The sequence below is a fragment of the Magallana gigas genome, chromosome 4, assembly GCF_963853765.1.
Source record: "Magallana gigas chromosome 4, xbMagGiga1.1, whole genome shotgun sequence".
NCBI lineage: Eukaryota > Metazoa > Mollusca > Bivalvia > Ostreida > Ostreidae > Magallana > Magallana gigas.
In genome coordinates, this window is record NC_088856.1 from 41,265,343 (window position 1) to 41,289,215 (window position 23,873).

General features: G+C 33.8%; 1 protein-coding gene across 1 annotated transcript in view; it reads left to right on the forward strand.

Moving 5' to 3' along the window:
- Positions 1–15,252: 15,252 nt before the first annotated feature.
- The window catches only part of LOC117681563 (uncharacterized), a 100,977-nt gene continuing 92,356 nt past the window's right edge, over positions 15,253–23,873 (forward strand). The window contains exons 1-6 of the mRNA XM_066083364.1: positions 15,253–15,287; positions 16,146–16,216; positions 17,939–18,698; positions 19,028–19,168; positions 19,913–21,729; positions 22,366–22,499. Coding sequence (XP_065939436.1) covers positions 15,253–15,287; positions 16,146–16,216; positions 17,939–18,698; positions 19,028–19,168; positions 19,913–21,729; positions 22,366–22,499 — 2,958 coding nt within the window. The remainder of the gene's footprint in view (positions 15,288–16,145; positions 16,217–17,938; positions 18,699–19,027; positions 19,169–19,912; positions 21,730–22,365; positions 22,500–23,873) is intronic.

Genomic DNA, 23,873 nt, shown 5'->3' on the forward strand with positions numbered 1-23,873 from the left:
TTAATGAATTGCTTGATTGCTCAATAAGGTATATAAAAATTATTATACCTATGATACATGTTGTACTATAAAATGGGAAAACCACAAAGCCATCAAATAATAAATGATTTTTAAAGAGATTTTTTTTTTAATTTTCAAGCCATTTCTTTAAGAATTCCATGTTGTATATATGTATACGTTGTTAACATTTATTGAATTACTTTTCTGAATTTTTTCCACTATGAACAAAACTGAGCCAAGGTAATATTCTGTACACAATCATATAAACAGTAAAGCTAACAATAGAAAAGAGTGTTCTTCAGGCTAGCTGTCTTTTACAAAATGAATGGGTTGACTGTAAAAACAAGTTCTACTTGAGTAACCACAGGACTTGAAGTGATACCTGGCTGACCCAAGTGAATACCTTATTGCGCAATCCAGCAAGCTATTGAAAACATTACTATAATTCTGTAGAAATGATATGAAAATCCATTAATTAACCCACTTCCAAATGATCATAACCTTTGACCTTTATGTCATTTTGTTCGGCTAAGGTAGACGCTTCTATTCCAAGTGGTCAGAACTCTCTATGATAGAAAGTAAAAAAGTTGGAAGTGATTTTATTAAAGTTTCAATACTTTCAGGGGCAATAACTGCTAGAAAGAGGCCTTAGATCTTTTCGGTATGAATAGATTGAAGAACCCTCTAAGTGTACTGAAGACAATGGTAAAAGTTCCATATCTCTATCTCTTATGGTTTCAGAGGAGTAGCGATAACAAGCATTTCGTACAATAGGGGCTACAACTCTGTGATTATTCAAACGTATGAGCCAAGGGGCTATATTTTAAAATGTCTTAAGATGTCCTACTATATCCATCAAAAAGTTTTTCTCTACCATCCTAAACGAAAGAGATATAAAAACTCATTAACAGCTTCTCAAATGATCTTGATCTTTGACCTTTATGTCATTTGGTTTGGCCAAGGTAGACGCTTCCATCCCAAGTGGTCCGAAGTCTCTATGATAAATAGTAAAAAAGTTGGAAGTGATTTTATGGAAATTTAAATACTTTCAGGGGCAATAACTACTACAAGGGGGCCTCCGATCCTTTTGGTATGAATAGATTGAAGAACCCTCTAAGTATAATGAAGAAATTGGTAAAGGTTCCAAATCTCTATCTCTTATGGTTTCAGAGGAGTAGCGATAACAAGCATTTCCAATAACTCTGTAAGTTCTGGGAGTTCTTTGACACAGGGTCAATTGGTATCATAACTTTTAATGAGCAATTAATTAAAGTTAAAATTGTTTGAATAACTCTAATAACAAAAAAGTCACCCCGAGCTAAATAGAAAAAAAGAAGAATAAAAAACATAAAGAAATCAAGAGGTCTTTCGCCTGAAAGGTGGAACGACCTAAAAATCCAGATAAGAATAGTGTATTGTAGGGTATGGCAATGCCATTGTCGATATATGAGAGAGAGAGAGAGAGAGAGAGAGAGAGAGAGATTGCATTGATTTTTAATTAAAAGTCACATAGTTTAACCGGGAATTAATTTCCCAATAAGTAAACATGCAATCCTAATTAATTTTTATAACCAATTTTCTATGATTATTTAGATTAACTTAGAGCTGTCAAATTGATTTTTAATTCATCAATGTTTAATACTACACCAGATCAATTGATCAAAAAACTTGAATTAAGACACGTGATTAACAACTAGCTGATTGAAGCTTAATTTTTCAAAGGAGAGGATGTTGACATTATTTCACTCGGTCAGTGATTATATAATAAGTACTGTACACAGTCCGTCTTGACAATTTGCAGTTCACGGTAGCGAGATAGGGAAAAAAGATGATAGACACACGTATACAAGTATATATACACACACTTCCTTAGATCTGAATGGTCGGTCAGTCATTATATAATAGCTACTGTACACAGCCCTTCTTGACAATGTGCAGTGCACGGTAGCGCGGTTGTAAACAATGAGGTGACAGACACATGTGTACTTGTATATTTAAACAATAAAATGCTTTCTTTGGTAATTCATTTGGGATATGAAGGTAGCGACATTGCAGAAAAAATACATAACCCGCGTTAACGGGTTATGTAAATTTTTTCTGCAATGATCGCATTTTATTGTTTATATTAACATCTCTCTTTAACAAATCAATAATTTGATTATGAAAAGTAAGTAAAATTCGCTAAATTACTGTTAATGTACGTAAGAAGGTTAGCTAAAAGAAACAGCCTAATCGTCCCCTGTGAAACTGAGAGTCTGGCATCATCATGATTATTCTGTGCAGTCCGTGATATTTTGTAGGTCGCTCTATGTTTAGCCCAATTGATAAACAGGGCGTGTCAATTTCAGACCTGTCAATTTCTACTCAAGTTTCAGCCGCTTTAGATTTCGACCAATCGATGAACGGGGCATGTAGATTTCAATCTGGCTGTTTCTGTGGAGCTATGAATTAACTAAGTTTTCGTAAGAAATAGAAGGAATAATACTTTGTAGATTTAAATATACATGTATAAACACACACACGTTCTAAGGTCTGGATGCTCGGTAATGCTTTACGATAATGCAATATGTTATGACCTTTTCCCAGTCCTTCAAGTAAAAAAAAAAAGAAATTTAAAATTTCGATTTTTCAGTTCTGAAAATTGCATACAAAAACAGATTGAAGAGCTTTAAATTCAGAATATTATTTGGCACAGTGATATGAATTAAAACTGTATTTTGCTCTTTCATATTTTTCATTTTTCAAATCAAATCAAATTTTAATAAATGTATGACATTTTTCTAATCCGAAACACGGAACTTTAAGATAATGCATGCATGTGTGAATATATATTACCCCGTTATTAATATGCAGTCATGCATCAAATCATTCAATAACCGTATCATTGCTCTACATGCATGAGGACAATTATATACAATAATGCATATAAAGAACTAAACTGAAAAATGCACACTAGTGTCAATGGACTGGTCTAATCAGCCCTTCCGAAAAAAAACATATCTCTCTCTCTCTCTCTCTCTCTCTCTCTCTCTCTCTCTCTCTCTCTCTCTCTCTCTCTCTTAAGGTGTAATTAGTTGGACTATAATCAAAATTTTGAAAATTCCTTTGGTGGAGTATTTTTATTTGATAATATCTTCAAAATGATATTAGGATTAAGAATATCGGACCATTTATTTATTAAGTACAAAATATGGTCGTTATACATCGAACACCTTAAATGGTTGATTAAAATGATAACAACTTGTTTGAAATAGTGTAATGTACTAGCCAGACACTAGGTTGTCAGATCAATTAATACTTTGCCGGATTCAGTCTGAGTCATCTATTTCATATTTAGATATTTTACCAGAGAAAGACGTTAATGGTAACAAAACAACAATTCTCTATGAGAAACATGATGTATCAATCATTCTATGGTTAACTTACCTTAGTTACGTAGCAATATACCTTTATCACCTGCATATGGAGTTTGCTTGCTTGCTTTTTTGAAACATTAATTGAAGCCTTTTTAAAATTTCACATTTATATGGTATTGGTACAAAAAATAAATATATGATAATTTGCAAAAGAGTTTTATACGAGAGAAAGAAAGAAAAAAAAGCATATGGAATTTTTGTCTCTCATTTGATTCAATACGCAAGGGCATGCTCTACTTATGAACAATTTCTAAAACGAGGCAAGCTACTTACAAACAATTTGATAAAATACTTCCGCTAGTTCGAATGCTGACTGAGGGTTTTTTTTAACACTTATTGTAAGGCCATTATTAATCACCGAATTGTCTACGGGTTTTTCCGTTTTCCCGATTACCACAAAGAGCACACGGCGGGTGTGACCGGTCAGCAGAGGATGCTCACTCTTCCATGGCAACTGATCCTATCTTTAATTTTTCTTATAGAGGCCCGTTTTCGCTCTGCTCCTGTTTTGTAATTTTCCTTTGGACTTCTGAATTTGAACACTGTTCGTTATCACCACCTGATCTCGTCTTTAATTTTTGTAGAGATTTTTGTTTGCTCTGCTCCTGTTTTGTATTTTTTCCTTTGGAAATTTGATTTTGAACACCGTTCGTTATTACCATATTTTAGTTACCAATTTTACTTTCTTATCTGAACGTCATGCGTCTAAAAATGATGTACTAAAAGTATATGAATCGTGAAACATTTCATATTTATTTATTAACTTAATATCTTCGAGTCATTTTAAAAATATATTTTTTGATATTATAAGCTTGCTTATGTTGCATTATATAATGCAAACAATCGGAAATTGTATTACTGTTTTAATTAATTGCATGGTTATTTGTGAAAATAGTAGCTATTTTATCGTTTAAGCAGAATATAAAGGATGTGATAAAACGTCTAAAGGTTACTGCAAATTGTCATCTCACGGCTAACACAACGAAGATTTAAAGTGGCTCTATTGAAACACCATACTCCCATACTCTTGAATATTTTTGCAGTATTTTCTGCAACATCCTCTTTGTTCATTAGATATGAATATCTTTTGTCTTTTTTTTGGAAAGTTTTTAAAAAAATTTCATTTGTTTGGATTTGCTTACGGAAAATACAATTCTTGCGCAATTTTTTCCGTTTAGAAACGTATTTAGTTTATTTCCAGAACTGTTGTCCTTCATAGCATATGTTTTCCATGATTGGTTACATTCATATGTTTAGTTCATTTTAAGGTATATTCAATCTTTATAAAAAAAAAATCTCAGAAAATAATAAAAGTACCTTCTACTTCAGGATATTACCTACCCATTTTGATACCACGTCCCGATTGTGCATGAAAAATAATAAATCATTGCGAACACATGTCGCACGTTTTTACAGTACATAGTAAGATTGATCAAAAGTAAAAACTTTGATTGCTTTGTGGGAGATAAACACAACGTCCTCTCATGGTTATAACACACACCGTCCTCTCATGGCTAACACACCGTCCTCTCATGGCTAACACACCGTCCTCCCAAGTAAACACAACGTCCTCTCAAGGCTAACACACCGTCCTCTCAAAGCTAACACATCGTCCTCTCAAGTTAACACAACGTCCTCTCAAGGCTAACACACCGTCCTCTCAAGTTAACACAACGTCCTCTCAAGGCTAACACAGCGTCCTCTCAAAGCTTACACACCGTCCTCTCAAGTTAACACAACGTCCTCTCACGAAACCGGAACGTCCTCTAAAGCATAGTGAAAATATCATGCTTTAATTGCCTAAATACTGCATACTGCAATCTCCCATCGTGTAACTAGAGCCATATCCTATTAAAGTACCGAATCTTGAAAAAATAGTTCAATTAGAGAGTATGGTCCTCGGAGGAAGGTGGGGTGTCATAGTCCTCGAATGGTCGGTAATGCATGTGTGTGTGTGTGTGTGTGTGTGTGTGTGTGTGTGTGTGTGTGTGTGTGTGTGTGTGTGTGTGTGTGTGTGTGTGTGTGTGTGTGTGTGTGTGTGTGTGTGTGTGTGTGTGTGTGTGTGTGTGTGTGTGTGTGTGTGTGTGTGTGTGTGTGTGTGTGTGTGTGTGTGTGTGTGTGTGTGTGTGTGTGTGTGTGTGTGTGTGTGTGTGTGTGTGTGTGTGTGTGTGTGTGTGTGTGTGTGTGTGTGTGTGTGTGTGTGTGTGTGTGTGTGTGTGTGTGTGTGTGTGTGTGTGTGTGTGTGTGTGTGTGTGTGTGTGTGTGTGTGTGTGTGTGTGTGTGTGTGTGTGTGTGTGTGTGTGTGTGTGTGTGTGTGTGTGTGTGTGTGTGTGTGTGTGTGTGTGTGTGTGTGTGTGTGTGTGTGTGTGTGTGTGTGTGTGTGTGTGTGTGTGTGTGTGTGTGTGTGTGTGTGTGTGTGTGTGTGTGTGTGTGTGTGTGTGTGTGTGTGTGTGTGTGTGTGTGTGTGTGTGTGTGTGTGTGTGTGTGTGTGTGTGTGTGTGTGTGTGTGTGTGTGTGTGTGTGTGTGTGTGTGTGTGTGTGTGTGTGTGTGTGTGTGTGTGTGTGTGTGTGTGTGTGTGTGTGTGTGTGTGTGTGTGTGTGTGTGTGTGTGTGTGTGTGTGCGTGTGTGGTTCTGCCAAACTGGGGGCCTGCCTCAGATACGCAAGTCGTAAAATGGGGACCTCAAATAGTCTGGGGACTTGATTTAAGTCCCCATATTTTTTTATTGCTTAAATAAAAAAAATAGCATGTTCTAAACCTAAAAAATATCGAAAAGTATCTAGTCCCATTTTCGGGTTTTCATCAGACATGTGATTACACAGATACCGTGCGGATTGTAGTTGCCATCTTCACTTACGCACCTCTGACGATACACATGTTCGAAATGCGCATGCGCGTGTGTATAGAAAACGGAAATGCCATTTTGTTGAAGCGGGGGAAAAGTATGTCGAGAAGAAGTCGGAGGGAACGGGGAAGGCTAGGTCAACATGGTCAAAGAATCATTGACCGGGATGCCTTTTATATTAAAGAAACTCCGAATAAAGGTATGTTGATTACATGTTTCGATGACATTTGTGATGTAAACTTGAAATACGATGTGCCGTGGAAGGGGGGGGGGGGGTACTCGCACTCGGTGATTTTCTTCCATAACGATTTGCATAACATTAGAAATGAAAATCTTATTAAGACGGGTTGTATAGTGAACTTTCCGAGAAATGCACAATGTATACTTTTTAAAATCCCCTTGCAAATCATGAAAGAAATATCTTTGTGCATAACGCTCAAGTGCGATCCAGGATTTTTTCTCGGTTGTATGCTAGGCCTAGTTTCCCCCGGGGTTGGGGCGGAGGGTTTCAAGGCATAAATTTGGTCATCTTACTGTGTAAATTTAAGAAATTTTAATTTTCCAGGGGGGAATAGGCCTTAGAAATTTATTTAAAACGTTTAAAAATTGTGAACATACCACATCTATCTTTAGTTTGTCCAAAGATATTTATGCAGTACATTTGGACAGTTTTTAATAGAAATACACATACCTGTGATAAAGGTGCAATTAAAATAGATGAAAGGGAAAATAGTCAAGATAATTTAATTGAAACAATATCATTTGTCACTCAGAAAAATTCACAGGAACAAAACTTATTTCTTATGGCTTATACAGCTCCAACACAATCTCCTGATTTAGCTATACTGGTGTGCGAACAGTTGTCGCCGAGTACTTTTTCTCGCAAGTACATTGTGAAGTCATTTTATCAAAACAAAAAATAATACCAGTATATGAAAAATGATGTCGCAATGTACTGGCGAGAAATGGTACTTGGCGAGAATTGGTCGCACGCCAGTATAGCTTCTAAAACTTAAGTAGATAATAAAGCTATTCAGAATAGCTTGGTTTAGTTATTTTGACATACAATTTTCATATATGTGTATTTTTTTCAGCATGTAAACAAAATCGCTTTTTAGAGCAGTGATAGTTTTCAACTTTGAACTGTGTCTGTAAACAATGCAATGTAAAGATTACGGGTACTCATCAATTTGTGTCTCTTTCATAGACTTTACATTCAAACTTCTAAAAGTTTTGGGGCAATTGTATAATGGCCTCACAGTTACTTCTTGCATGAAATATAAAGAAGGTCAGTTATGGTAAACAAGATAATTATAGGGTCAAATGGGGAATGTTGACATCCATTCGGAAGTCACTTTAAATACCTCACAGAATTTTCAACATTATCATGCGGGTCACTTTGCAGTACAAAATCCCCACAGACATATTTTTTAGCTGTGTGTTGAAACCTGATAAGCTAGTGGGGGTGTTTCAAAGGAGAAAACTTGGAAATTTTTCATACTGTTGAATGAATGTCATTAGTTTTGAACCCAGAGGTTTTAACAAATATCAAGTAAATAAGCAAAATGTGAATCAAGGATATCTTTAGACAGAGATAACAAATCTAATGTTAAAAGCATGCAATGATCACCTTTGACCTTCAATTGTATTTAAAAATCTCATTGTTAACAATATTTTTGAGTTCCTATTGAGATAAATAAAATAATTATATATTTAGTGAAAAAAACCCGTTGCAAACTGGGTTTTTTTAGCTCACCGAGACGAAGTCAGGGGGAGCTTATGCTATACCCTCGGCGTCGGCGTCGGCGTCGGTGTCGGCGTCGGCGTCGGCGTCCGGACCTGGTTAAAGTTTTTGTTGCAGGTCCTGTATCTAAGCTATTACTTGTCCTATCTTCACCAAACTTGCATGGATGATGCATCTGGACCTACTTATGGACTTGAAAGACTTGGATGCTGAATCTGAGTCCTAAATTTCAGATGCTGGAGGAGGTTAAGGTTGTTGGACCAGGTTAAAGTTTTTGTTGCAGGTGCCCTTTGATAGCAATATCTAAGTTACTGCAGGTCCGTACTTCACCAAACTTGCATGGATGGTGTGTCTTATGATACTGATGCACCAGACAGGCTTGAATGCTGAATCTGAGCCATAGGTTTCGGATGCTGGAGGAGGTTAAGGTTTTTGGAGCAGGTTAAAGTTTTTGTTGCAGGTGCCCTTTGATAGCAATATCTAAGTTACTGCTGGTCCGTACTTCACCAAACTTGCATTGATGGTGTGTCTTATGATACTGATGCACCAGACAGGCTTGGGTGCTGAATCTGAGGTATAGGTTACAGATGCTGGGGGAGGTTAAGGTTTTTAGAGCTGGTTAAAGTTTTTGAAACAGGTGCCCTCTGATGATCATATCTTAGTTATTACTTGTCCTAACTACACCAGACTTCCATGGATGGTGCGTTTTATTATACTGATGCACCTGACGGGCTTGAATGCTGAGTCTGAGCCATAGGTTTCAGATGCTGGATATGGTTAAGTTTTTTGGAACAGGTCACATGTTTAATAGATAATAGTACTATTTCAAACTTGCATAGTTGATTAAACTGTAATATGAATGAATCACAGAGGAAGCTTCAGATGTAGAGCTTGATCTCCATTATCAAGGATGCTAAAAAATATATCTTAGTTAATACAGGTCCTAACTTCACCAAACTTGAATGGATGGTGTGTCTTATGATACAGATGCACCTGACAGGCATGGATGTTGAATCTTAGCCATATTAGGTTGCGGATGCTGGAGCAGGTTAAGGTCTTAATTGCTAATGCCCTCTGATGATGATATCTTAGTTATTACTGGTCTGAACTTCACCAAACTTGCATGGAGATGCGTCTTATGTATACTGATGCACCTGACAGGCTTGAATGCTGAATCTGAGCCATAGGTTTCGGATGCTGGATGAGGTTTAGTTTTTTTGGAACAGGTCACATGTTTTATAGATGATAGCTTGCATAGTTGATTTAACTATATTATAAATGAAACGGAGAGGTTGCTTCAGATGCAGAGCCTGATCTCCATTATCAAGGATGCTTAAAAAATCTCCCATCTCACTCAAACCTGCTCAATAGATAGATGTGTTTGTTGATAAATGATATAACATGATTCCTATGATATAGTATTGTATGGTATGAAACAACATTCTTTAATATGATACAATATAATATCATATGTAATATTATAAAAAGTGATATGATACGATATGATATTGAATCAATTTTTTTTATATTTTATGTTATGATATTGTAACATGATATTGTTATGTATAGTATTGTATATTATGATACAATATTGTATAATATTATATTGTATTATTAATTTATTATTTTATCACATGTTACTATTACATAAGATATTGCAAAATATAATATTATATCCTATGATACAATATTGTATATTCTATAATATTGTATCATACGATATTGTATAATATGATATTAGTTTCTGTATATAGAATTATATCACATGAAATTGTATAATATGATACTGTTATAATATATAATATCGTATCATACGATATTGTATAATATGATATTGGTTTATAATATGATATATTATCACATCACATGAAATTGTATTGTATGATATTGTAAAATATATTATTGTATCATATGATACAATATGTATAATATAATGTTGTATTATATATTTTACTTTATCACATAATTTTGTATCATTTGACATGATACAATGTTGTATCAAATTATATTGTATCATATGATACAATATCATATTATGTTTCCAAACAGATACAGCATCATACAATATCATTCTATATTATACAATATAATATCATATGTTTCAATGTTATGATGTATTAGGTAATATGATATTGTAATATAATACTATATTGTTTTATATATTATGATATTGTATAATGTGATCAAATACAATAACGTATAACACAATACAATGTCATACCATACGTTACAATATCATATCTCATTGTTTATTATGGTATTTTATTGTATTATATGATATATGTTGTAGATATGATAGGATGCAATATTTAATTTAATATTATTGTATTGATTAACATATGAACATATGATTATCATTCAATTTATTAACAGATGATATACGATATTGTGTCAAAACAGAATCCATGAATATCCAAGATCATAAAGGATGATTTTCATTTAATATGATAAAGGTGGTCTCATGAGGGTGATGTCTCGTCTCGGTGAGCTTTGTAATCTGTGATTACCTATGTTTTAAATCTCAAAAGATATGTAACACTTTTATTGATAACAATACAGCATACATCCTATTTATTAGCTTTTATTTATAGTGCTTCATTTAAATGAATTGAACACAATTTGTTATGGATTCAATTATTTGCCGATCATCAGTTTGTAAGAGACAACCGATTGACCGATTAATCAATTATCATTTCCGACCAATTTGACAACACTAGAAGTGATGGATCATGACCAATCCCGCTGGTTTGAATCAAATTGCACGAATAAATATATATTTTTTATGGTTCTCAACTCTCAGAAAATAATGACGAGACTATAAATTCTGCGGAGGGGGCTTCTTGCGATTTTACGCGGATATTAATTCCTCCATTTAATTAGTAATCTATGGTATTTGGGCAAGGGAAAGAAAGCTTGCTGGGCGTTCTTCATGTTTTTGGACCGAGCCCAAATATCGCCCATATTTTAAGACGTTATCATGTATTTTGTTTATCCTGTAACATAATATCACATTTTGCATCTCAAATAAGCTTAATTCGTCAGATTTTGCTGCCTATCTGCAGTTGAAACTATGACACCATGGCGTAAACCAAGCAAGAAAAATGATGTCATAGTGTATTTGAACGTTAGTTAAATGCATGAGGCTATATTGGGGCATTTACCAATATAGCTTTGGTTTATTGGGTTACCTTTATTTGGTCAATGCAAGAAGTAGTTGCAGGATAAAATATTTTAATTCAATTATGGTTTACATATTGATAGGTCCCATGTTGATTTCAACAAATGTTCAAGGGTCTAGAAACCCTAAAAATGTTTAGAAAAAAGTAAGGAAACAATGAAATTATCTTGGGAACTTTGTAAAAATATATAGGCCCTAATGATTAAGTACAACAAAAATATTCTGCAAAATATTTTAAATTTAAGGAAAAAATGTTTTCCACACATTAGACCAATCCTAAAAATTGTTTATATTATTAACAATTAGATACAATAAAGTGATTTTGAACTAGGTTGCATTGGAATAACATCTTTTTTTTGTATAATTTGAGGAACCCATTCTTGTATATAATTTAAAAATTGATCATTTTACTACATAAAATAGTAAAATGTTTGTCAGATGCCTAAGGGGCTGTTAAAATGCAGTGTTTGTCAGATGCCTAAGGGGCTGTGAAAAATGCAGTGATATCATGATTCTGTTAATTTGTGAAGGTATAAATAATTTCTTAACCTAACAATTTGTACATGGAAACAGTCTGTCAATATTCCAACATTTGAATTCTATTTAGTATTTCTGAGTATAGTTTGAACTTGTTTGTAATTGTGAAATTCAATGATTTTAGGGTTTGTATTGAGACTTTGTTTTAGGATAAAGATAGAAGAGAACAACTGATTGTGTTTAACAGGGTTAATTCTGGAATAATTCAAAACACCCTAACTAATGTTTCTACATCTACAGTTTCTTGAGTGTAAGCTTCTGAATTAAAATCTGAATGGATAATCATAAACCTCAAAATCTGAAAAAGCTAGACCATTATTTTGTAACTCGCAAAAGTTGGCAACCACATGTCTCTTTTAGCGCACAATTTCATTTTTTAATTTGCATACAGCAAGTATATCTTGTAAATTTCAACCCCTAATAGAAGTTCTTTATTTATTTTCAGGAAGAGGTGTATTTACAAAGAAAGAATTTGGACAAAATGAATTCCTATTACCGTATGAAGGAGAGTTATTAGAGAAAGAACCAGATGTAGATGACACATATATTTTTGAATTTACATTCAAAGGAAAGCCTTTTTGGTAAGAAATTTTCGCTGCTTAATTTGTACATCATGTTCACCATGTTTAATTGTTTATGTTAAGAATACAAGGGCTTGGTTGCTGGAGAATGAGTTTCTAGATATTTGTTGAAGGAAAAATTGATTAAAATTGGTAATCTAAGGTGTGTGTATTGCAAAAAATAAATTCACTGAAAACCCCAGTCTCAATCATGTTAAAAAGTATATTCAATGTAAATTAGAAAAGTAAAAGGACGACACCGGCCGTCTTGGATTTATAGGAGGTCCTCACTTCAAGCTAGTGATAGGAATCGGTGAGATTTTCATAATCAATAATCGACTCTCTGCAACTAACTTATTATCGATAATAATCAAAATTTGTCATATTTCTTAGTTAAGTGTTAAAAAAATGTAAAGAAACAAGATACAATTAACTGACTTGTTAATAGGCCTTTGATATTTCAATTTATTTAATATTTCTTGCCATAAAAATGCTGTATTCAAAAGATGTTCTTTAGTAGCTAGACGGTTCAACATTCAATTTCTTGAAACAAAAAAATGTCCAAACAAGAGATTGTGCTTTATTTCACGGGTAGGGATAGCGCACATCTGACATATCAGCCATTTTTAAACCGCAGCTCCTTTTTGGTGTATTGATAGTTCGGGTCTCAAATATTCTGCTATATGATATGCGCTTGTTGAGAGGGAAATAAAAACCCAACCAATTAATTGTAATGAAACTTTTTATAATCGAGCACTTAGAATGCGGTAATAATCTACTAATTTTAGATTATAATCAATGATTAGAACATCATTACTTCAACATATGTTTTTAAACAAGTTCTATATTAATATCTCCAACGATTTCTGATGAGATCTAGGTGGGAAAATGATCAAATGAATTATCCCTATCGTCTATCTACATCTGTCTGTTGCATAATAAACACATCGTTCCAAAATGTACTAGATACTTGCCAAACTTATCGAAAGCAAAAGGAAGGTTACTTTTGAGTGACGTAAATTCTCCATATAATCACTGAGATGTTCTGAAAACGTATGATAAATCCAGAGAGAGCAAAAATCTGTGGGCTGTGTGAGAAACCTCTTGGTTTATTGTATTTTTTTGGATCTCCTCAGTGATTACCGTATTTTTCCGACGATAAGTCGGTATTTTTTTTCTCAGAAGCAGAGCACCCGACTTATCGTCTTGTTCGACTTGTCGTAGGCTCGAGGTCAGAAAATTGTTAAAAATAGCATTATAAATCTTGGTTTTAATTATCTTGAGTTGGCTGTGTGATTGAAAATTACGTTGTTGAATTCACTGTTCATCTTTAATAATTATCATTTCACTCATCTGTTAACACTTAAATACATAATAATAACAACAGTTATTAAGAAATGTTACATTGTCTTTAATCAATTAAAAGTGTTACCGTTCCGTTTTTATAAACACATCGTCACATGGTTCTATATATCACTAGTAGGAAGATAACATTGCGCAGTAAAATTAAAACCAAATTTGAATGGAAGAAAATATTGCAGTAGATCCGGGGGATATTTTTTTTTTTAATTTAATTATTTTATTAGCAAAGAGTTGTTAGTGGAAAGTATAAATCAGAAATATTTTATGGTCAAATTCAATCTTTAAATACGTAATCGGCAATAATCAATACTACTGTTTATACAATAGGCTGACACCGGTTGTGTTAATAATCTTGCCCTAAGGCTGAGATCTTTACGGCAATTTCACTCCTTGTGTATATAAGGAGTACCGTTATAAGAGTGATTATAGTTCATTGATTAATTATTGTCCATTTCTTTTATTATTGTTAGATAATTTTTTTGGGAAACGTATGTATGTCGTATATCGTCATTATCAAGTCGTACAAATGATCGATCTATTTCTAACAATGTCTATGTAAAACAATAGCGTGTAACTGCATTACTGGATACAAAGTAAACAAGTTTCATCAAATCATATAGTAATTGCTAAGCTTTCTGCACTTGAGATCCCCCTTTGAAGTCGACACGAGACAGGTGCATGCCTATGACACTGGAAATTGTTAAACAAACATTGACCACGCGCCGAGTCAACAGGTGGCTGGTTACGTAATGGCGAATACACTGGCGATAGTCAGACTGGATAATTATTTTAATGCTTGGGAATAAAATATTTCTGACAAAGTAAGTTTAGTTAAATGCATAACACGCGATATCGGGAATTGTTTAAAATGCAAGCAACTTTGTAGATGTTGCCGGTATTTGAAAATATGATGCATAAGTATAAAGCGTAATTGTTTAAATGTTAATCATTGATAATAATTGGTAGCAATATCGGGGACATCGTGGCTTCATACACTGGTAATGTTACTGTAGTTTTATATGCCATTTTGAAGTGATAAGATCGACGTGTCGTCTGAATCGACGTATCGTAGGATTTTGTTAAAATTTTGGTTAAAAATGAGCAATTCGACGAGTCGTCCGCATCGACGAGTCATCGGGAAAATACGGTACATGGATAGTTTGCATCAACCTCCGTTGCTTTCAATAAGTCTAGCGAGTATCGTAATATATCAGAAAATCTTTACCAATACACAGCCTTAGTAAACTGTGATTATCTAGCTCTAAAAATGTTTCAGTATACCCCTTTACGTATATAAAGCCTTGTTTTTATATTTTATTACATACACATATATATGTAGAACTTATGAAGTGATTTGCAATTTTAGATATTTTGTCTTCATATCTTTCACTGTGACAATACCAGTTATGCAAGGTTCAAATTTATGTTGCTTATTTTATTTTCATCAAGGGTTGATGCTTCAAAAGAAGATGGATCATTTGGACGTCTGTTAAATGATGATCACATCCATCCAAATTGTAGACCAAAAGTGATGGAGATTGATGAAAAGCCAGTCATTTGTTTTTTCTCTCTAAGGCCATTATCCTCTAATACAGAACTGGTATATGACTATGGCCCAGGGAACATCTATCCTTGGAGAGGAAAGGTAATTACTCCATTGCATATGTTCATTGTGGAAGTTTTGTGATTTAATAGTCGATGAAAGATTTTCACATGTTGATGTTTAAATTTATATGTATTTTACACTTTGTAAAGAATGTTATTGTTGTTACCCCTGTTAGTCTGTCTATCTTTTTTTTGAAAATCTTGATATTGCTTGCTCTTACTGTCTGCACTATTTCTGAGAAGGCAACTTTTAAACCTTTGATATGCCTGACGTCATAAAGTCAGGCAAAAACTACCAGATATAGCATGTGGCCTTCTTTTTTTGCTGTCCAATGACAACATATATTTTTTTTCTGTAGATGTCCAAAAGAGGTGCATGTAATACACATCCTTAAAACGTTTTTCATTTTTTGTGCATTATATTCTGTTATTTGTTTTGTTACAGGTTGTAACTCGTTATCATTAGACTACTGTGGTATTATTTGAATTTGTGAGGGCCAATTTTCATGAACTATGGGTTATTGCTCATTTTTGGGGGTGAAATTTCATAGATGCATCGGTTTTCAGTTTTAGTATGATGACTTACCCAGGTACTCTTTCAAAATGTGTTTTCGTCAAGAGTGTAAATTTGTGGGGGAGTGCTACACACAAATACTACAAATATTTAGCCACCACAAATTCTAATGATTCCACAGTACTTGTCCTTTGGAGTAAAGTCAATCTATATACAATCTAGACTGTCTTATGTGACAATCCAACATTAATCATTATTAACTTAGTACATTGTTTCAAATAGATAAAATATTATGTACGGTATCTTTTATCTTAAAACTAGGATTTAATTATTAGCTGTATTTTAAAATTCATTGCCATTAGGCCACATAAAATTACTTTTTAGATTCTCACCCCCGCCCACCTCTCTGAAAATGACCCGCTCCAGTGTATTTCAGGGAAAAAATATCAAGCTCAGTACATACAAACATTGCAATGGCTGCTTAACATGGATAAACGTTCGATTCCAGTCATGTTTTTATAATAAGGATACAAATGTCTTTCTGCATGTGCAGTTAAGTTGAAATTAAAAGATTACAAATGGGTTTGTATACTCATATTAGCATTAACAATTTAAATATTTCAGGAATAGAGCAGTTGTAATTTCTAGGACATGAATGGTGAAAATAATAGTTTTTAAAAGATAATATAAAATAAATCCACCCATCCGCCCCATTATTTAATCCAAATCAGGATGAGAATCTAGATACCGAGGGTTCCACTTAATCTGATAGTCAATTTGCCCGAGAAAAATTATCAGATTAACCATGCAATTATAAGATTAGCCGGTTTAGCATTTTTGTTGTCTTTGATATTGGTATAGAATAAGATATAACTTGTTTCAAGACATAATTTATCAATGAAAAATATGTTATGTGGGTCTTGATATGGTCGCATAAGACAGAGAGTTGCTATGGCAGTCTAGACTGTATATGACAATTTGAAAGCTATATATGCAGTAGCAGTCTAAATCCTGCTGAATTTAAAGTTTTTAAGCATTGTGAAGAGTTTTTTTTTTTCTTTTGATTATATTTGCATGAGTTTATTTTTTTTATCTGATTAACCAATTGCTAAATTTTGAATTGTTTCCATCATGTTGAGTAACATTACAACTTTGGGGACTTGCACAATGAAATTATAGAATACACTAAACTGAGGACTTAATACACACAGTAAAACTTGAGGATTGGCACATAAATATAGTATACACTAAACTGAGGACCTAATACACATGGTACAACTTTGGGGACTTACACATAAATATAGTATACACTAAACTGAGGACCTAATACACACGGTACAACTTTGGGACTTACACATAAATATAATATACACTTAACTGAGGACCTAATACACACGGTACAACTTTGGGGACTTACACATAAATATAGTATACACTAAACTGAGGACCTGATACACACGGTACAGCTATGGGGACTTGCACTTGAAAAATCTGTGTTATGTACCAGGTAATTAACTAGTTACCAATTATCACCCTTGATATAAATCCCTCCAGTTCATTTTAAGTTTTGTCAGTTTAATCAGTTACCATTAAGACATGTAAAAAAGATTCAGTTGTCCACTTTGTTGTATTGCAAGCATACAGCTGCTATTAGAAGTCATACATACATGTCCATTTACAATAAATTGTGTAACATTGAAAAAAATGGAAGTAATGAAGAATAAAGACTTCAGGGATTTACCGGTATATTCACAACTATTCGATTGCTTGGGGCACGTAAAATCTTATTAGAAGCAAGTGAAACTAGGAACTTCATTGACCAATTGGTTATTAAGTGAAAATTCAAATAGAAATATTAATAAAATATATTTTGTCAGCTTCAAAATAAACTTTCACTATACAACTTTGCAATCGGATACTCAAAAAGACCCCTGTCGATTTTAGATATTCGGATACTCAAAAAGACCCCTGTCGATTTTAGATAAGTCCTCTTTATTAATTTACATAATTAGCTATTAAATTTGATTTTTTCTTACCATGCCAGTTAAATAAATAAAGCCCTCATCTTATAATTATGTTGCATTCTTTTTTATAAAACTGTTTATCGTGATTGGTTAGACAACCTTGATTAATTTTATTTTTGTCCAAAAGTGACATACATATATTCTTTTTTTTAGTTCGGAATGCTACGGAATCACCAGAAAAACTTAACAGCAGTGTACCTAGGAATGCCACAGATTCTCTAGAAAAACCTGACAGCTGTGTACCTGGGAGTGCTACAGATTCTTCAGAGAAACCTGACAGCAGTGTACCCGGGAATGCCACATATTCTCCAGAGAAACTTGACAGTAGTGTACCTGAGAATGCCACATATTCTCCAGAGAAACTTGACAGCAGTGTACCTGAGAATGACACTGATCCTCCAGAGAAACTTGACAGCAGTGTACCTGGGAATGCCAAAGATTCTCCAGAAAAAGTTGACAGCAGTGTACCTGGGAGTACTAGGGATTCTTCAGAGAAACCTGACAGCAGTGTACCCGGGAATGCCACATATTCTCCAGAGAAACTTAACAGCAATGTACCTGTGAATGCCACAGATTCTCCAGAGAAACTTGACAGCTGTGTACCTGGGAATGCAAAGGATTTTCCAGAGAAACCTGACAGCAGTGTACCTTGGAATGCCACGGATTCTCCAGAGAAACCTTACAGCTGTGTACCCGGGAATGCCAAGGATTCTCCAGAGAAACTTGACAGCCGTGTACCTGGGAATGCCACTGATCCTCCAGAGGAACTTGACAGCCGTGTACCTGGGAATGCCACAGATTTTCCAGAGAAACTTGACAGCTTTATACACCATGATTTTGTTGGTGATGATGATGAGTTTTCTTTTTCGGATTCCAATGATTCTGATTATTTACCTTCAGAAGATACTGATCAGTAAGTAGACACTTCAAAAAATGGAATTTTGCAGATTCTTTTTTTTCTACCTGATCATTATTTTTAAGAATAGGTTCTGTAAAGTCTATAAAGGATTGTATAAAAATAAGAGTATAATTAATGATTTGAATTTTATACAGAATTGGGTTCATCAGTCTTAATTTGTTGTTTAGTAATCACTATAAAAATTAACATACCTATACATGCTATAGCAAATTCAATATTATTTATATTTATAAATTTATTGGTTAAAGTACACCAGTACTTAACTTTTTAGAAACAGAGTTTTGCTATTTGTCAGATGGAATTAATGCAATTCCTTTTTATAGGGGTTCTAGTGATACAGATGACAATGCAGTTTGTTCCTTCCTACATTTAAAAGATTCATCCAATCCCTCCGATTATGTCAGTGACAGTAATGATTCTGAGAAAAGTATTGATGTTCCAATATCTATCCCTTTTGAAACTAGGTATGTACAAAAACAAGAATATGCTGTAGATTCCTTATTTTCAGCTAATACCCTGATCATCCGTCACTTCTGGTCTGCTAAAATGGCATTTTTGGAAAACTGTTTTAAAAAAATTTCAAATTAAAAATTTGGATTTTTTTTCTTCATCAAAATATGTTTTAAACTTACCAAATTTGATTATGGGCAGGTTGTCCGTCACTTCTGAATGTCACTGGAAGTGATTCCAACACATTGCAGAGATATTGCCTCTTAAAAATGACCTTTTTTGGAAATCTTAATTCTGCAGTGTTGGGCCAAAAATTAGTCTGAGAAAATTAATATAGTAACTCGTACCAAATCTGATTCAGAAGAATTGTTAATTTGTACCTAGTAAAATGATTTGTTTTATATTAAACCTTTTAATTTCCAGTTTTTGTTAAGTAATGCATAAAATCATTCGGGCTTTTAGTTAAGCCCTTCTTTAAGATTTTTGGATTTTAGTAAAATTATTGTATTTGTTATGATTTTGCCCAATTAAGGTGGATTTATTAAATTTTAGAAATGAAATAATGTCAACATATTAGTTGAACCCTGTCATTAATTCATAATCAAACAGAAAACCTATTTGTTGCTCGCAATGAGATCATGTCTAGTATTTCTTATATTTTTATGAATTTGCTAAATTTAAGTACATCAGTAGTGAACTTTATAGAAACATGAGTTTTGCTATTTGTCAGATTGAATTAATACAATTCCTTTTGATAGGGGTTCTAGTGATACAGATGACAATGCAGTTCGTTCCTTCCTACATTTGAAAGATTCATCCAATCCTCCCGATTATGTCAGTGACAGTAATGATTCTGAGAAAAGTTTTGTTGTGCCAATATCTATCCCTTTGGAAACTATCACTGTACAGAAAACCAACACAGAGAAAGGAAAGCAGAAATGGGACAAAAAACATGCATGCAAATTTTGTGGAAGATTGTACCCAAAACTGGCTAGACACTTGGAAACAATGCACAAAAATGAAGTTATGGTAGCTAAGGCTCTTTCCTTACCCAAAAACAGTGCTGAAAGAAAAGAAATTTGGAAAACAATAAGAAATGAAGGAGACTGGGATCACAACTTCAACGTTTTGAGAAATGGAACTGGAACATTAATACCGAAGTATAGAGAGCAGAAGACAAGAGCACATAGTGAATTTATACCATGTAGTGGATGCAAGGGTTTGTACTCCAAAACATCATTGAGTGATCATTTTAAGACATGTGTTAGTAAGCAGACTGAAAAAAAAAGTCAAGGAGTGAAAGAAGGTCGTTTTTTACTACCTATTCCAGAACATATTAATGGAGGATTTTACAAAGATGTTTTATTATCCATGTCTCAAGATGACATTTATATGTATATATATCGCGATCCACTCATACTGAAATTTGGGAAGCGTCTGTATGAAAATAAGGACATCCAGGAACATACATCTAACCACATCAGCTGCAGAATGAGAGAACTAGGCAGACTAATTGGAGAAGCCAAAAAGACACCTGAATGGGGTATCCAGAAGATTGAGGATTGTTTTAGTCCTGAGAAATTTAACAATGTTGTGTCGTGTGTGAAGTCCCTTGCAGGATTTAGTGAAGATACACATATGTATGCAACTCCTTCACTGGCACTGAAAATAGGGTATAGTCTTCAACGATGTGCAAGGATTTATAGATCAGATGGAATTATTGAGTCAGATATAACAAAACAAGAGAATGGTTCAGCTTTCATTCAGCTGTATGAGTCTGATTGGAACGATCTCATCTCTTCCCGTGCACGACAAACTTTGAGTGAGAAAAAGTATAATGCGCCAAAAATGTTACCTCTAAGCGAGGATGTGTACAAGCTTAATTCCTACCTAAAAGAAAAAATCAAAGAACTTTTGATGAAATTGTCGAATGATTCAGCTTTCTACATTGAGCTGGCAAAGATGACGCTATGTCACATAACTCTTTTTAACAGGAAGCGTGGAGGCGATGTGCAGCGTATTACTGTAGACAATTACAAGCAAGCTATTGAAGCACAAAACAGTGTTCCCTACGATGACGAACTTAAATCAAATTTGTCAGACGTGGAAATTGAGCTTTGTCGTTCTTTGACTCGAATTGAACTCAAAGGCAAACAGGAAAGAAAAGTTGCAATATTACTTACTCCAGAGATGATTAAATGCATTGATCTCTTAATGCAGAAAAGAAGTAATGCAAATGTATGTGGAAAATATTTATTTGCTAGACCATCACCCTCCACACGAACACTAAGGGCAAGTGACGTATTGAATGAAATATGTGGGAAAATAGAATTGCGCTATGGAAACATTATAACCTATACAAACCTCAGAAAACACATTGCCACAATGGCACAAATCCATGAGCTTAGTGAAAACGGTCAGGACCAATTAGCCAAATTCCTTGGCCATGACATAAGAATCCACAGAGAAATTTATCGGCAACCATTGGATATCATTCAAAAAACAAAGATTTCCAAGATGTTAATGCTAATTAACGAGGGGAAAAATGTCACGGAGATGCCATTTAATAATCAGGGTGAGTTGTTTTCTTTAAACAAGGATTCAGTGTTGTGAATAGATTATTAAAATGAACTCATTTGTTATATTTCAATGGTGATTATTTATTCCTCCTGTGCAAGTTTGATCTATAGACTTTTGATAACTTTTGAATTTAGATGTGGTTAAGTATAGTATGTTTATTGTGGACTGTTGTACTGTAAAATTGTGAAATTCTTTGCCAGTGGGGCAGGGGTTGGGGCTTTTTTTGGGGGGGGGGGAGGGGGTAAATTTGGCCGTATAGTGAATGACTTTTTTTTAGGTCAATTAATTCACATGGGTACATGTAACATATTGCTGCCATAATTTAGGAAATAACTGCACGTGTGCATTATCAACAAAACTGAATGTTATAAAAGTTTACCGTTAAAGTCTGCAAGTTTCTTTTAACCAAAATTAAAATTTGGATTAGGGTTTAGACTCCAAAATGAAGCTTAAAATGCAAAAATGAGACCCTCAGCCAGGTTAATCTAAATGCTATGGTACTCAGGTGACTGTCAAGGCCTGTAGGCCTCTTATTAGTTAATGAAGGTAAGAATTCTAATTTCTTGTACATATGATTAAGAATTAATGTTCATAACTTTCTCTTATCGTTTTTGGATTTTTTTTTTTCCAGAAGAGGTAAAGGAAATTGACGGGTCCTGTGCTGATGAGAGTGATGGAGAAATGGATTACCAGACTGATAAAGACAGTCTTCATAATAAAAGCGCTCAAGGTCTGTACCCTTATTTCAGTACACATTTATTTTTAGTATATTCTCCTTTTCTGGTATATTGTAATTCTACTTTAAACTAGATGCATGAAAAAAAAGCAGTTCTCAAGATTTGATGTTGGGTACATAACAGTCAAGCTTCAGTCCACATAGGGTCATAGTTTTAACTTCTTAAAACTTCTTACATCTCCCCCATCCCTAACAAAACAGTTCCCATCAGATGTATTTTAATTATCATACTGACATTTTTCCCAAGAATATAGTTGTTAGAAAATATGTTTCTAATTGAGTGGAAAGATTTCAAATTCTGATTTACAAACAACAAACAATTTTTTTAGTTAATTTGTTTTCTTAAAACAAGACAAAAACAAAGCTTAAATACGACTCATGAATATAGTTGATAAACTTCATCACAGGCATTACCATATTTTCTGTTTGCTCATAATGTGAAGAATTTTCAGTAAAAAATCAAGTACATGTCAAGACCATGTAGTTTATATATAAAGTTTTTAATATACTTAGTATCTTTCATATTACATATACATGTATGATAGATGCAGATGACAAATTCCTTTTTACTTCTCTCAAAATGATTTAGCCAGAATGAGATATGAGAATATGGTACCTGCAAAGTTATTTTTTTTTTTACAATCCTTTATTAATGTATGAATACTATTGTATCGCGCATGTAAACTGTTCTATCTTGCATTAGTCTTATCCTAACGTACAGTAATCCTATCAGGTTTATCGTTAAATTTTATCAGTTTCTCCATTTATCCTATCGTGTAAGCTGTACCCTGCCTTTTCGTAAGCAAGCTATTTTATTTTAAAGTTATAAATCGTTCATCGCTCAGTTAACAATAATATTCGAACAAATAATGCAAATCTTTATCAAACATTCCATCAAATTAACAATATTCTTTCCTATGGTGTATAAATCCTATTGTATCATGCATGTATCCTGTTCTATCATGCATAAAGCCTGTCCTATAATGCGTAAATTCTATTATTTATCTTGTGAAAAAAAATGTTGCGGTACTGTACTACTTCTTAGTTATTTGCATTTTTCACATTCCAACCATATTATCAACCAATTTATATTCTAAAACTCGTAATTTCAGAGAAAAGGAAAGCACCCTCTGATGGCAGATCTACCGATGAAAATTCTGCAGGCAAACGTCACAAAACACAGAAAAAACCATGGAATCCATCTGAAATGAATTCAGTCAACAAGCATTTTTCCCATTTTATTGCAATGTCCAAAGTTCCTGGCAAGAACGATATCGAGAATGTTTTAAAAAAGGATAAAGTCCTTTCCAAAAGAACTTGGAGAAATGTGAAAGATCAAGTGTACAACCTTATAAAAAAACAAAGAAAATGCTGATATTTTGTCTTTATTTACTTTGATAATG